At 41.5% G+C, this 15,488-nt stretch overlaps 1 protein-coding gene across 2 annotated transcripts; it reads left to right on the top strand.

The window, feature by feature from the left end:
* Window positions 1-76: 76 nt before the first annotated feature.
* Window positions 77-15,401, top strand: tnfaip8l1 (tumor necrosis factor, alpha-induced protein 8-like 1). 2 transcript variants are annotated; one of them, XM_083969500.1, is made up of 3 exons: window positions 77-304; window positions 11,268-11,547; window positions 12,852-15,401. In XM_083969500.1, the coding sequence occupies exons 2-3, from the start codon at window positions 11,276-11,278 to the stop codon at window positions 13,138-13,140; spliced, it is 561 nt and encodes a 186-aa protein (XP_083825626.1). In that variant the 5' UTR covers window positions 77-304; window positions 11,268-11,275; the 3' UTR covers window positions 13,141-15,401. The 2 variants fall into 2 exon arrangements, with proteins under 2 accessions (XP_083825626.1, XP_083825625.1); XM_083969499.1 differs by having other exon boundaries at window positions 77-377.
* Window positions 15,402-15,488: the final 87 nt, after the last annotated feature.

Genomic DNA, 15,488 nt, shown 5'->3' with positions numbered 1-15,488 from the left:
CCAGGTCCCCCTCAAGTTTGAAACTTTTTTTTTTTTTTTTACAAGAGGGAGGAATCGGGTTACAACAAACTCTTGTAACCGATCTCAAAGCAGCAGCAGCAGCCGAGACAAGGAAACACTCTTTCAATAATTCACACATCTGTGCCTGATACACGGTTACAGAAGAACAAAAAAAGGGAGGCACAAGAGGAGGACGGTTCTTGTTCTTTACATCGAGAAGCTCCAACAAAACAAGCTAACAAACAACAAAACATGCTGTGAAGCCCCTTTTCCTCCTGCGCTGCCAGGATGAAGACTTGAGAAGGTTTTGGTTCAGATTAACTTGTCATCTTGTCGGCTGCCCACTCCTGTGTGAGTCCCTGAGCTGAGAGAGGAAGGTGAGTCCACCTAACGTCGCTTTGACTTAACGGTCGACCGGTTTTAAATCAAACACCGAGGCGCAGTGACGGCCATAGCAACGGTCACTTCTTTTTTTCTTATTCTTCTCCTTATCGGAGGCCTGTGGTCAAATCACTCTTAAGATAAGTAGAAAAATAAATCAAATTTAAAGCACCCCCCCCCCACTAAATTAAGTTAATAACATTTAGTTTTATTTGTAAGCTTGGTTGTGTTTCTATTTCTTTTTTTTCTTTTTTTTAACAAAGTCAGCGGAAGTAGCATAATTCTAGAATTGATCAGCTAGGAAGTGATTCAGATGCAGCACTGATGCATGATGATGATGATGATGATGAAGAAGAAGCTAGCAGCAGCAGCAGCTGGCAACAAACATGTTTATTTCACCTTGTATGGTGGACGGGCCCATTACAGTGGGTTGTGTGTGATTATTATTTTAATGAGATATTGACATTGGCGGTATTAGGGTTTATTGGCTGACAGTTAAGTTTGAATTAGAAACTGATTGCTGTTCAGCAGTTGCCATATAAAGTGAGTAGAAGGTCAAACTGAACAAATTGTTTTGTGTTTTGCAAATCATATGGTTTGGCATTAAGTAGTGGAAAAACACAGAACATAGGGAACATTTGATATCTAGTCAGGTGGCACACCCATTTGCTCCAATGTAATTTCAGTGTGGATTGAGTTCCTCATTAAGTGGAGGATGTCTCGAGAAACAACACTTAAAAATGTGTTCCTGTGTTTTTTATTTTGTTTTCGATGTAATACATCTTGTAGCCTACTTTTTTCTTTTTCTTTTTTCTTTTTTACAGAAATTGGATCAGAACTAAAAATGATTTGTTGGCCAACCAGACTGCATAATAAGTGGTCAACACAGACAATTTGTTTTGCATTTATTATGAATGCACAATGCCTCTACTATGCAGGAAGTGTTAAAGCAAGAAAAGCAAGAAAATAAATATAGATAAAGACGATGGTTTTATCCTTGCTTGTTTTAACACACAGTAAGCCTCTGTTGTCCCAGTGTAATCCACTGCAAACCAAGACTGAAAAGGGTGACGACATATGTTTTGCAAACAGTGATATGTTTTATAACACATTGCTGTGTTTACATTGTAAAGCTCCTCTCCAGAACAAGGCTTGAGTGTGGATGAATGGCTTCACTGTGCAAGCCTGGGCTATGGCAGGTAGTAGCACATATTATCATGCATAGCCTCAACAGACATGTCAAATAAATTATGGCCTTGCATTAGCACTTGGAGTTGCCTCTCTCCTTGCATTAGCTGTATCAGTGGTAAAATAATTTGGCGTTTTCCAACCTACCCTGTTTTAGTTGCCAGGGCTTCCTTTGTGTCTTTTGTTGTTGGTAGCGTCAGCTGAGGAGCAGCGAGCTGACTCAAGGCAAAACATAATATCCCAGAATAGATGTGGGACCACTAGAATAGCTACCGTTGCAGCCGTCAAAATGTAGATCTGGGACTTGGAGGTAACTTAAATTAACCAGCAACTAATTTGATAATTATGAAATAAATCATAGTTGCAGCTTCTCAGTTGTGAGTGTTTTCTGCTTTTTCTCTGTACTATACCCTTGTAGTTTGGGACAGCTGATTCAATTAGTTGCTATTTCCCTTGGAAATTTAAATGGGCATTTCTTGCACTTGCAATTTCTGACATTATAAGTTGCTCTAAACTTTTTGCATGTGACTGACTAGGGATTTAAACAATGTGAAGGGAGCTATCTTTAGCTTGTGATGGACACCTTCACTATTATCTGACCTTTTGTTGTATCAAAGATGAATAGTTTAATCAATATGGTGATTGAAAATAATAATTGTGATTTACAGCCCTTCAATCAAAAAAATTGGCATCCATTGCTTTGGGCAGCGTGGAATAATAGTGAAAGTGCAATACAGTACAATAGAAGTCCATTTGTTTTAGATTTCACTCATGACTGACTTTAATGAGTATTTGCTTTTCTTCATTAATCATAGCTTTGTGCTTCACAATGGCTTCATAATAGTTTCAGCAGCAGAATATGACTCTGAGAGACAATAAATAATAATATACAATATCTGCCCAGCAGGATTAAGTCCAGGCTTCTGGGCCTATGTATTTTTCAGTGTAACTGTATCTGTGCAGATCCCCTCCTCTGTGAGTCTTTTAGAATAGGACAATGCAGTCACGTTGCCAGACATTCCCCATGCAGTTTCATTAAGGGCAGAGCTTGAAATTGCAGCAATAGTGGTAGAGACAGTAGTTCCTGCTGAGGAGAATCCATGGTAACTCATTGACAAGACAAGAGAGGTGTTTGACCTGCTTTTTACTAGGCTGCAAAGTTCAGCCGAGCACGCAGGTGTCCTGCAGTTTCCCTGGAAACCCGAAACACTCTGGAGCATGTGGCCTTGTCTGAAAGAGCAGAGCAGCATGACCTGCTGCAAATATGATGGCATTGTTTAAAACAGAGAGTGAGGGACAGTGCTATCTGCCAATAGACTAAACTCATTTGAGATCCCAGTTGAGTCATGTATTAGTCACAGTCATGTCCTCTCATATTGCCCCCCCATGTTTTCACTCTCCATCTCCATCCCTGCTGTTCTTGGTCTGCTCTGGTATTTGCCACTCCATTAACATACTAAGTTAACAAATTATGCTCTCGAGGCTTGAACTGAAAAAAAAAAAAAAATAGTCATAATATGCCCTGCTCTTATGGTGGCCTTAATTAAAATGTCATTGGCCCAGACATCAGTCATAGCTCAAGCACCGGTTAGCACCTTTATTATGTCTTGCCTTGTTTGCAGTGCTGTTTTAGATGCTAATTATATTGTAAATAATATGTAATTAAAACTCGAACATGGCAGTCAAAGTGAAATCACATGAGACTGGAATGGCCTTTTTTTTACACTCTCTCTATATTATGCTTTCTTCATTCACAGATGTACTCTTTAAAATCAGCTCAGTTGTAACCATAAAACAACGCATTTATGAATTTTAATGCTTGAACAAATGTTGTCAGTGAGTGTTGTGTTGGCCCCTAGGCAGAGCAGCAGTTACTGTATTCCCAGCCTTATTATGCATGCGTAAGTCTGACTGATGTTCCTAAATTAAAGTCATCGGCTTGCAGCCACGGCCTCTTAATGTACTGATAGTCCGGCCTTTATCCTCGCCTCACATCTCTGCCCCAACCTGTTGCACTGAAGCAGAGTCCTCTTAGCCTCAGGTCTATTTTAGTCCAAATCGGCAGGCTGAATTATTTATCCCCGATCCATTATATGCCGATGTGTTAATTATTAATTGTTCTGCGGGCTCTGGCAGATCTGAGAAAACTGTTTAAAAAAAAAAAAAAAAAGGGGGTAGGAAGGGGCACAGTGTCTGAGCGAAAGGCACTGATTGCCTCCTTTCTCAGCACATCTGCGCACATCTTCACAGATGATGACTGTGTGGGAAGATGAGAACGAAACGGCACATAAACCATCATACTAAAAAAAAAAAAAAAAAAACAGACCGCATCTGAAAGTCTGTATGTAGTATGTAGCCGTATGTGCACTGCATCTGATCTGCGTTCAATTACGGCTCTCATGTTGGACAAGTGAGTGTATGTACGAATAGACCATTACATAGATTTCCTGCCATATACAATTGTGAACACGCACAATATTCCCAGCACCAGCACTGCCTCTGTTATTAGCAGTCAGCACCTCCTCTGTTATGCAACATCTCAAGAGAAGAGTGAAACAAACACTATAAAACTTGATGAAAGATGAAATTGCAGCGTTCTGTTGTCCTGAAATCCTGCTGTTGATTCCCTAACAGTGGAGTGGCTCCAGTAGTACAGCCCATTTGAGTGGTTACTTGTCCTCTCTGAACACAAAGCACGGATGTACCTTATATAACAACCAGGACTGTCTATTGTTTCTCAAATCAGTGGCGGATTATATCATACAGCACAGGAGGATCTGTGGAGGGAGAAGTTTTCTCATTCAAGATTCCCTGATAGGAATTCATTATAATGACATCCGCTTTTTCTCCGCCCCTGCCTCTAAACAAACTCACAATTTTGTTGTCATTTTGTTTTGGCAACAGTGCGATGTTGTGAGACTTTTATTGTAATTGGCACTGGAAAAGGTAGAAGAGTGGTACCGTAGACTCCCCGCCTTCACGCGTTGGCTGTTTCCTATTTACATTTTACTTGTGGGAGTTCTACCAAAAGGCAGCAAAGCAAATACAATATGTGTGCAATAAGTGTGTACAGCACATCATCATCCAATCCAGTTCGGCAGCCTTACAATAAACATTTGTCATGTTTACTTTTTGCTAGCACTGTGTCACAGAGGTGTTGATTTATCTCGGTATGTTATTTCTCATTACTGTATATTGTGTTAGAAAGTGTTAAAATCAATATCTTTTTATTTTTAGACCATTGTTTCCATAAACAGAAATAGGATGACATGACCCTGGGCGCTGCGAAATGGTGATGTATTTTTTTTTATACGTATGTTCAGGGCTAAAAGAATAATTGGGAAAATATACGAATCAACAAAACGTAACATTTTGAGTTTCAGTGTCAATGTTTCTGTACAGGGACTGTTTAAAACATGCGTTTAATAGTTTTATTGCTGAAATTATTAGTAGGGGCAGAAAATCAATTGGTAGGAAATTTGATTGTAGTTTTTTTTTTTCATTAGTTGTTAGTTGTTAGTTTTTAGGAAAAAACACACAAAAAAAACTGTTTCTAATGTTTTGTTTTGTATATTTTAATATTTTCTGGTTTTCTTTGTCTTCTTTGACACTGGACAAAATGAATTTGGGTTCTGGACTAAACAAGCAGATCACTGAATTTAAAAAAACTTTATTTATCCCCGAGGGGCAATTCAAGAGCACGAAGGCTTTTGAAAACCTGTGTACTTTTTGAACTGTCTTAAGCTTCTAAAATATTCTATTTATAGTGTTTTTCATCTGTTGGACAGTCGGCAGCAGCAGGAAACTGCAGGAGGGAGTTGGTGGGGAGGGAAAGAGGGGGACGGACATACTGTATAGTAAAGGTCATCGACTGGACTCAAACTGGGGACGTCTCAGTTACACGGGTTGTGTCTCAGATCTCTGGATCAGCGAGGATTACGCTTTTGAGACTGTTAGGGACTTGATTCAAAAAAGAAATGATATTAATCAGGCCTTAACATGTTTTTTTGATTAGATAGCAGAATACAGAGCTTTTCTCAGTCTCTGTAGCAGTAAAGATTGTGTCTGCTGATGGAGTCGTCTCTTTCACGGTCACAATGTCCTGATCCGTGTAACTAGTGATCCCTGTAGAGCACAAAAGTCGTGACATTTTCTGCTGCCATCAACCAATCACTTGTAATATGAAGTGTCATGGAAAGTTCTGCCATCTTTGCCAAAGCTTTTTTAGCAACTTGTGGTGTCCAAGCACTGTAGAAACGCATTCTTTGCTGATTTTCCCTTTGTGCTGGCTGTTATCAGTATCCACCAAGCTGTTTGAGTTGGCAGCAGGTACTGGAGTGATGATATTTTGGGTGCTGTGGCCTCCTGTTCCTCACGAGGCATGATGGCATAGTTTAGAGTGGGCGGAAGCTACAGGTGTATCCAATTTCTGGCCCGTTCTCACCTGTCACACCTTTGACTGACAAGTGAGTACTGGACTCTGCTCAACGCCCCTCATGGAAAACCAATGCCACGCTCTCATCATGTTGGATTTACCCTAAATATGAGCAGGAAGAAAGGAGATATATGTTTGTCAAGTATAGTGTGGAAGGTTTATGTTGTTTCTCTTGGTTTTCTGAATCGATGAGCCAATACAGATGAGAAAAACCACAGCAACAGTGATGTCACAGAACATATCAAATGGTACAATCTTAAAACTATTGATTAGTTGATTAAATTTGATTAATTGTTAGTTTCATATTGATGATTTAAAAATGTAAAACATTCACTGTTTCCAGCTTGTCATGAATTTTCATTCAGTCTCATTTGGTTCAATTGTGATTTGCATCACTTTGTTTCCTACAGTGTTGTGTGGACAAAACAAATCAATAAGAAGTTGTCCTCTACATCTTCTGATGTTTTATAGGATTAACTAGTGAATCTCAGTTTTTTTTAGTATTACCACTTTAAATGAAACTAGTAGAGGCATTAGTAGAGAGCAGGCCAACCAAAGATTGATTTTCCCTGTCAGATTGTTTGCTGGAAGTCAGGGGAACGGTAGTAGTTGAATGTCATTTACTTTGGATGGGCCAGGGTGGCTGTTTTCCCTTTGTTTCAAGTCTTTGTGCTAAACCAATCTGGCCGGTCGGTGACTGTATCCTTATGTGTGATCGACGAATTTAGTATTTTCATTCTTTACGTCTACCAGGGGGGTGATGGCTGGACAGATAAAAATATATCTGTCATTTCACAAAGATAGGAAATATGGCAATAAGTCAGAAATACTAAACTCGTTCTCATCTTGCGACCCCTTTGGGTCCTGATCCACAAGTTGGAAGCCACATGACTTAAGTGTTAATTTCTTCATTTAAAAAAACTATTTATTACAGCCTTAATGTATAAATCATTAATAATCTGTGATACTTTTCATTATTGTACAATCACCTCGATGTTGGTTCATAAATAAACAGAATTTAAACAGTGGGATTTGGTGGCATTTAGATATGTTACACTCCAAATCTAGCTTGTGGGTTTTAAGATATAAAACCCTGAAGATTTTTGCAGACCTTACTCACTGCATCAGTCTCAAAGGTCTTGTCAGTGACCACATCATAGTAATATTAAATGAAAATGACAGCCAGTAGGAGTTGTCATCCCACTCTTTCCCGTTTCCCCAAATGGATTGTGAAAAGCTTTGGGCTGAAGAGTCCCCAATCCTGACATCAGCTTTACCTGCCCTGAAGTCCAAAGAGGCAAAGCAAATGAAACTTGGATAATAAAGGACCCATCCAGCTTCATCTGACCCTGCTTCATTAATCCTCAAAGGACTAGAGAGGACGAGTGGGTTACTCTTTTCTTTTTTCTTTTCTTTTTTTTACCTCAGCCATGCTGTGATGCTTGACAGTGCTGTCTGCACCTGCAGGAGGCTGAGAGAGTCCCAGGGTACATTACCCAGGGACTCTCCCACTGTCACAAGACATCCATCCAGCACTGTGCAGGGTCTGGTTTAATTTCCATGAGTCATGTTTGCTGAGCTTTGGCATTCTCATACGTGTGAATGCATGCTGGCTTTTTAAGTGAGCCGATGAGTTTGTAGCTCGTCTAACTGCTGTAATTACGCTGAGTTATTATGCCTCGGTCTGTCTTTGTTTTTCATTTTGGTTTTCAGCTGCTCGGCAAAGCAGGCCCATCAGTGATGATGTGTATGCATATATGTGCGCAGATGTTTGTTCTTGTGCGATTTCTACGTGCTGCGATGACTGTGGCTTGTATATTTTGCATCCGCTCTCAGTAGTATTTGCTGCTGTCATGTCTTATTCTACTTTAAATTGGTTAAAATATCGCCTGTGTATATACTATGGAGACATTGTGTCAGGGTTTTGCCCACAATGTCCCCGGGCGCTAGACTTCACAGGTTGTTTAGATTCGGCACTAACCACTCTCATGCTGCGAAGTTACCAAAAAAAATGATTCCTTGATCAAAAACTGTTTCATCACGCAGAGCATTTTTCCCTGGAGGACCTTTTTTTTTTTTCACAAAGCCTTTAGTTTTCTTGCCTTGGGGAGATGAAGTGGGGGAGGAAGCAAGAGCACAGTGAGGATTTCCCTCCATCCTTGAGATAAGAGCACCAGGGGGCTGTTATGTCACACTTGAGCATTGAGTGAAATATCAGACAAACAATCCAAAGTGCAACCATGTTTTAAAGTGTTTGTTTTCACGGGCTTGACAGACAAGCACTCCTCCCCGTCTCATTCTTATCTCCTCCTCTCTCTCTCCTTTTTGTTGTTCATGCGGGTTGACAGCTATGATGGCTGTGGTCCCAGGCGAGAGTGGATTTTAATGAGCACTGTGAAATCAACCCCCTCCCTCCCTCCCTCCCTCCCTCCCCACCCCAATCTGAGAAAGAGGTTGCTTTTCTTAATGTACCCATTACCCATTTGCACTTTTTCTAAACTCCTGTACATCCATCAGCAGAGGCGTGAAGAGGGAAGAAAGGGAGGTAAAAGCAGACTCGCCCTGTTGCCGTAAGTGATTCTCCTCCAGAGGATTGTTGTGATTACAGGGTGATGGCAGGACTTACCCATTGTTTTCAGTTGCCCCTCATATAGAAAGAAATATCTGCAGAGTTCTATGTATTTATTTATTTATTTTTTCAGCCCGATCATTAGTGTCTTTCTCCTTTTTTTTTTTTTTTATCCATTTCACATACGTTGCATCAGAGCAGGATTTTCTGTAACAAGTGCGGCTCGGCAAGTTTAGAGTTACAATCATGGCGAAACAGTGGATGGGGATCTGCCAGTGATCCTTGATCAGCGCAGCGAGAGGCCCAATTTAACATCCAGCACCTGCACCGAGAGAGAGAGAGAGGCGGCGAAACTAGATCCAGCACGAGGAGGCAGTACCGGTATATAAATGACCTCTCATTCAGCACCTACATTTCCCCAATGTTTCAGGATTGATATATACACACACATACAACACACACACGGTGCCTTTTATTTCTCCCTGCCTCGGTCTTTGCTCTCTTTCTCCTCATGTGTCTCCTCCCTGGGAAGCATCCTGCTGACACCCTCTCCAAGGAGTCTTATTGATATTCTTAGAATGGCATTGCAGCGAGAGAGAGAGAGCGAGAGCTGGATGAAAGTCAGACACTATAGTGGCGCTGCCTTCTAGTACCAACAACAGTAAAAGTCACACGTCACCCAGCAGGGGTATGTCACTGCTCATTCTGTCTGCTGCACTTTTATTATTCTCCAGCACAGAGATGGGTAATTTGCCAGTCAAACAGATTTGCAGAGAGACGCTTTAGTGTTGGAAGGATATTGTATTAAGATTAATCCCCTATTGTGATTTGAATGGGACACTTTGCTTAAACACGATTATTTTGTTTTCACTGTGGCAGTCGCCTATTAGGCCACATTTAGCATTTCAGTGACAGAGAGATGTATGAAGGAAATAAGATCCGACTTTTTGAGCCTGATTTTTATGCTAATTTTTCTCCCCGGGGTTGAAAAACGCCTTTTTACATATTTGCATATGTGTTTCCATGATTCCTCTGAATCATCCCAATAAAACTGGGTACCATTTTTCTCACAGACACATGATGTTATCCAGTGGCTCACTTTGAGGAATACAAACATGTTTTTCTTCAAACCCATTTTTTTCTGGAACAAATGAAGCTGAACTTTTCAAATATTAAATGTTTGCTAAATTGGTGCATATATTCAGTGCCAGCTTTTGCTACTCACAGTTTTCAATTCATGACACAGTTTGAAGAGCAGCACCTGATAAATCATAATGCAGACTTCTCTCTCCTGTGTGCTGTTTTTGTGAAGAACAGGTATTGTCAACATTTGGGGATATATAGGACTCATTGTACGGGCTATAGGGATACCAGGATGATGTTGATACCAAATCATCTTTGATATCAACCAGAGATCAGCCAATATCGCTCAATCATTTTTGGCATGCACTGCAGAAGGCGCACATTACACACGGTCGACATGATGTCATGTTTTGGTGACCCGTCGTGTGTGTCTGGGCGCAGTGAATCCAGGTGGGAGGAGGCGAGGCTGCTGCCCTACACGGACCACGGCGCTTCCCTCAGCCACAGACAGCGCCGTATCAACCACAGGTGATCGTGACAAGAAGAATTTATTCCAATCTGCTGCTGATCATGTATTTTTAATGAGAATCGACCGATCAGTCGCAGCATCCATTCCCCCAGTATGGGCACCATAAGTGAAAACTCTGACCGGATGATGGCACTATAGGAGAAGTCAGGGGGATCACGGTGCTTGTTAGAATTCGTCCTGCAGAGACCTTGAATATCTTTAGCAAATTTCATTGCTTTTGCTGTGTGTTTACTCTCCTCTACTCTCAGGTTATCCTTGGAGGCGTGTGAAGGTGAGAGACAGAGTATGGGGGAAAAATAGATTCATTTTCTCATTTTTTTTTTATTTTCATTTTTCAAAAACAGAAAGTATAAGCCCATAGTGACCTGCACCGTGCATTGAGATGTGGTATGCTTGTAGACTTGACCCCACACCCCACCCCACCAATATTTATGAGCCTCCATCATGGGCGCAGCGTTTCACTGAGTCACCCCCGCCTTACCTCATCAACACAGGAACACAAACACAGAACCATACATAAATCAAGCCGCACGCGTGCCGTGAATGAGTTGCCGCCGTCTGTCTGCTGCTTACTTTTTTATTTTTTTATTTTTTAGGCACACCTTGTTCTCTGAATGTATTCAGGAGTCGAGATGTCCGGGTTGACATCGTCAGCTTCACATGGTCGTGCCGTAACTGACTTTTACTCCTACTCGCGTAATGACACTTTCCTCGCTAACTACCTTGTAGGCTCTGAGCCAGAGGGTTTCTGGGACTAATTTGACAGCTGCCACGGCTCATTATCTGATAAAGGGGACAGTTCTTGGCCCTGGAGTTTAAACGGTATTAGTGAAGATGTTATTTGCAATAACCTCACACATTGCAGGCTGTTAGTGTAATATATGTTTGGCCCTTTTTGCTTTGAGGAGGGGAAAGTTTAAATGGATATTTGAGGAAAAGTTCCGCTCCTTTTCATCTCTAGTTCACCAGCAGACAAAGATGTTTTCAAAATATTTCTGCATGAAAAATGTCTGCTGCCACTCACAAGTATTTAACAAGGCTGACTGCCTCTTTTTATTTCTCTCCATCTCATCTTGATCCAGACTTGACCATGGACTCCTTCAGCACCAAGAGCTTGGCCCTGCAGGCGCAGAAGAAGCTGATGAGCAAGATGGCCACCAAGAGCGTGGCCAACCTCTTCATCGACGACACCAGCAGCGAAGTGCTGGACGAGCTGTACCGCGTCACCAAGGAGTACACGCGCAACCGTAAAGAGTCCCAGAAGATCATCAAGAACCTGATCAAGATGGTGGTGAAGCTGGGAGTGCTCTATAGAAACAACCAGTTCAACACAGAGGAGCTGATTCTGGTGGAGAACTTCAGGTAGGCAGCAACAGTCATTAAAGACGACCTATTATGCTAATTTCAGGGACTTTTAATATGATATTGGACCCCAGTGGGGCACTATTGAAAGCTTTGATCAATAAAAAACTCCATACTCTTTGCATACAAGCTGTCTGTGTACTCCTCCATTCTGGCTCTTTCCTGCTTCGCTCTGAAACGCTGAGATTCAGCCCCCACCCCTCAACCCCAAACTATATATAGGGACTTCCTCTGAACTTGTGACGTTACAAAATGAGACTTGAGAAAAAACTCTCCAAACTTAAGTGTTTGCAGCGGTTCAGAGCTGCCTGAAACTGCCCCCAGGGGTTACCTCAACACGCACCTACCTCATGATACAGCACTTCCAGCTCCACGTCCTCTAAAGCAAGTATCCAATTTTCAAACTTATTTAAAAATCAGAAAAGTAGGAAAAGCATAATGGGTCCCTTTTATGGGATTTGGGAAAATCTGATTATACCACTTAGAGCTGGGAGGCAATTAGCTTAGCTTAGCTTAGCATAAGAGTCGAAGCGGAGGGAAACAGCCAGCTCCAGAATCCACCTAACAACTTGCTAAGTCATTGAAGAGGAAGTGACTGCACCAGCCACAGCTGGTGTTTGTCAAGAAATAGTTGTGTTTCCTCCTGTAAAACAATGACTGAAACCAAGCTGTGGTGTTGGTATGTCTCTAGGGGAGGCAGTGGTGGTCAGGTGGCCAGACTGAAATATCTCAGCAACTATTGTATGGATTTCCATTGACTTGCTCAAGACATTCACGCTGGCCAGAGGGCAAAGGTTAAGGTTTGTGTAGTCCTCTATAGTTAACACACAAATGTGAGTGGTTTTTCATCAAACTTTCATTGTAATTATAGTTTTAATTAATCATTATAATTGAATAGTGTAATAGTATATCAGAATGAGAGCCCCTGAGAAACAAAAACGGACTTATCCTGCTTTAGAGCTTCAAGTGGAGGCGACTGCAGCTCAAGAACAGTTTTTGCCTGCTGATGGAAGCAAATTAAGGAAATTGGTTTTTACATCAGTTTATATATTTCCCTCTAAAATAGTGAAACTCAGCTTGGAGGCATGTGAAGCTGACATAAGCGCTCTGTATGGAGAATGGTGATTATATTAGCATGGAGATGTATCGCTGCGAAGGACAATACCATAACTGATATATGGGGGTAGTAAAACTTTTCTAAAGAAAATCATAAGACAGCAGTTTCTATTTTTACATACTTCTGCTGCTCCAGCCAGAATTAGAAACTGACAGCCTCTTCTCTCTCTCTCTCTGGTGTCTCACAGGAAGAAAGTCCACACTCTGGCCATGACGGCAGTCAGTTTCCATCAGATCGAGTTCACCTTTGACCGCCGCGTCATGAGCGCAATTTTGAACGAGTGCCGTGAACTACTACACCAGGCCATCAAGCGCCACCTGACAGCCAAGAGCCACTCGAGAGTCAACCACGTCTTTAATCATTTCGCTGACTGTGACTTCCTGGCCACGCTCTACGGGCCCTCGGAGGTTTACCGCGCCCACCTGCAGAGGATCTGCAACGGCGTCAACAAGATGCTCGACGACGGCAACCTCTGACCTCCGTTTGCCTCGTCATCCGACGCCTTCACCTGTAGTCACCCTTCATGTACCATCTTATAGGTTTTATTCTTAAAGGTGACAATCAACATTTTTGTTTTTTTTTATTTGTTGTTTGTGTTTGCGTGTGCCTTTCAGATATATTACTGTAACACTGAAATTCTCTTGGCTAGTTAGTCCAAAGTTTCTTCCCCAGCCTGTTCTGTTGTCTCACAGGAAACAAAACCCAGCTGAAGCTCTTTTTTTTTTTTAAATGAATGTAAAACTCCATACTCTAATCAGTATATGCAGGGGTAGGAGTCTTGACAACTGTGCCTTGGAAAAAAACAAACAAATATATTTTTGGTTACATTCCAGGAGCGTTATGATTGCTCTCTTACTTAATCAGAGAGACATGAATCCAGGCACAGGCTCCCGGTTATTTCTCTGTTAGGTGCCTTTTTAATGGACTAAAATGTTTCTGGGAGCACCAGGAGAGGAAGTGAATTTCCGTCTTTTCCAAATACCCGAGGACATAAAGAAGTGTTTTTTTTCTTCTTCTTATATGTTTTTTTTTTTTTTCTAAAAGTAGTATTGCACTCAATCCTGACCAAGCGCTGTACTGTACTTTCGTGCAACAGTGAAACCACGTGAAGCATGGCAGGCAAGTAATCCTGCTTAGCCTGCATTTTACAGCTCTCACCATCATGCACTGAACTCCACTTTGTATAGAGGCCAGGCTTTTGTTGAGACGGTCCTATAAACCCTGTTTCCCTTTAAGAGTCTGGTCTGCAGCTAACACAGTTAAGATGAAGTATTTGGGTCATAACGGGACCATAAACATGAAGGAATTTGATTGTGCGGTGCATTATTAATTGGCTGTGTGCTGACTGTACTCTCATTTGCTCAGAAAAAAAACAAAAAACGTGTAGCTTGTGTCTGTAAATGTCAGAATCACAGCAAGGAGGCGACACAATGTGACACCAGGTGCAAAGGTTGCTCTGGCATTTTATCAGATGGGAATAAAGCACTAGAACTGACAAAACCTCTCGTCACAATAGATGTTGGAGCCGTGGGTCAGCTATGTTTCAGATTTATTCGCCTCAGGTTTATCCTAAAAGCACAAAAAAAAAAACTCTGGTTTGAATTCTGACAGATATGAACTAAAAAGACTCCCCACGAGCAGTCAGATGAAAGGCTGGACGAAAAACGGCAGCTTGGTGTGTATGAAAGGGGCCAGGCAGGATATAGAGATTAGAGCAGAGACAAACACAGCACCTGATTGTACTCTCCCACTGCAATTATAGCTCCCCGCTCTGGGGTGGTATAATGGCATGGAGCCTGCCTCTGTCGAGCAGCCACTCCATTTCACCACACAGCAGCTTCGTGTAATGTGATGGAGATAACCATCTCTGTTTGTGCGACGCATGTCCTTTAATGGACTGAAAGATGGTGTTGCTCATTCCTTATAAAGGACCGTATGAATAGTTACTACTATCCCTCTGCAGCCTCACATAATAGTCTGCCTTTTCCTTTTTGTCTATGTGTTTTTGTATCACTGAGTCTGTCTGGGAGATTGTTTTGTGCTGCGGCCTCATTTTGTATTCTGTGTCTGGGTGTGTGTGTGTGTTTGTGTGCGTACCTGTGAGAGAATTGGAAATTGAGCTGTGTAATAAGCGCTGTGCTTTTCCAGATAGGATTGCTGAAACTTTAACTTCATCCACAGCACCGCCGCCAAAGAAAAGAAGACTGATGTTACTTAAAATGCAGTCTTTTCTCCAAGAGGAACACTTCAGAAAACAGAATGCACTTGATTATTATAACCCCGCTGATGGTGATCATGAAGACAGAAGTAGTGGCTGTTGTAGTTTCAGGTCCTTTTACTATTATTTCTCACCTTTTTAATTCCTAAACGACTTTCCCGAATATATTCTTGTTTCCATTTGACTCTGACCACGTAGTTTTGGGAGGCTTTGAAGCAAATCCCTTTCTTTAAGTCCTTCAAAACAGTTGACTTTAATTGTCTTTGGATGCCATTTTCTCCAATCCCTCCACAACTCAGGGTTACTTTAAATCTCTCTCCGATTAAAGTCCATGACGATTGAAAGATTAGGAACCTCTGCAACAGCCTCACTTATACTAAAGCTCTACAATGAAGCATACCTTTCACTTTGCATTTTTACTCTTGTGAATTGTGATGTTTTTATTTTCACTTACAGTATGTACATATGATTGTTTCTGTTTGTATCATATCCAGACACGACAAATATAATACAGTTTACTTTTTTAAAACAATATATTTCTTGTCCTTTTTCCTTTTTTCCCCCTCCCTCTCTCTCCCCTCTCTCTCTGTCATGGTGGAGCGTTGA

Source organism: Trachurus trachurus (assembly GCF_905171665.1).
Source record: "Trachurus trachurus genome assembly, chromosome: 4".
NCBI lineage: Eukaryota > Metazoa > Chordata > Actinopteri > Carangiformes > Carangidae > Trachurus > Trachurus trachurus.
This window is presented reverse-complemented; position numbering and strand designations above follow the sequence as displayed.

What these genes read in the sequence shown, in the direction of transcription:
- tnfaip8l1 (XM_083969500.1), top strand. Translation starts at nt 11,276, where the DNA reads ATGGACTCCTTCAGCACCAAGAGCTTGGCCCTGCAGGCGCAGAAGAAG. An exon ending in ATTCTGGTGGAGAACTTCAG is followed by an intron (nt 11,548 to 12,851) that starts GTAGGCAGCAAC and finishes GGTGTCTCACAG; the next exon opens with GAAGAAAGTCCACACTCTGG.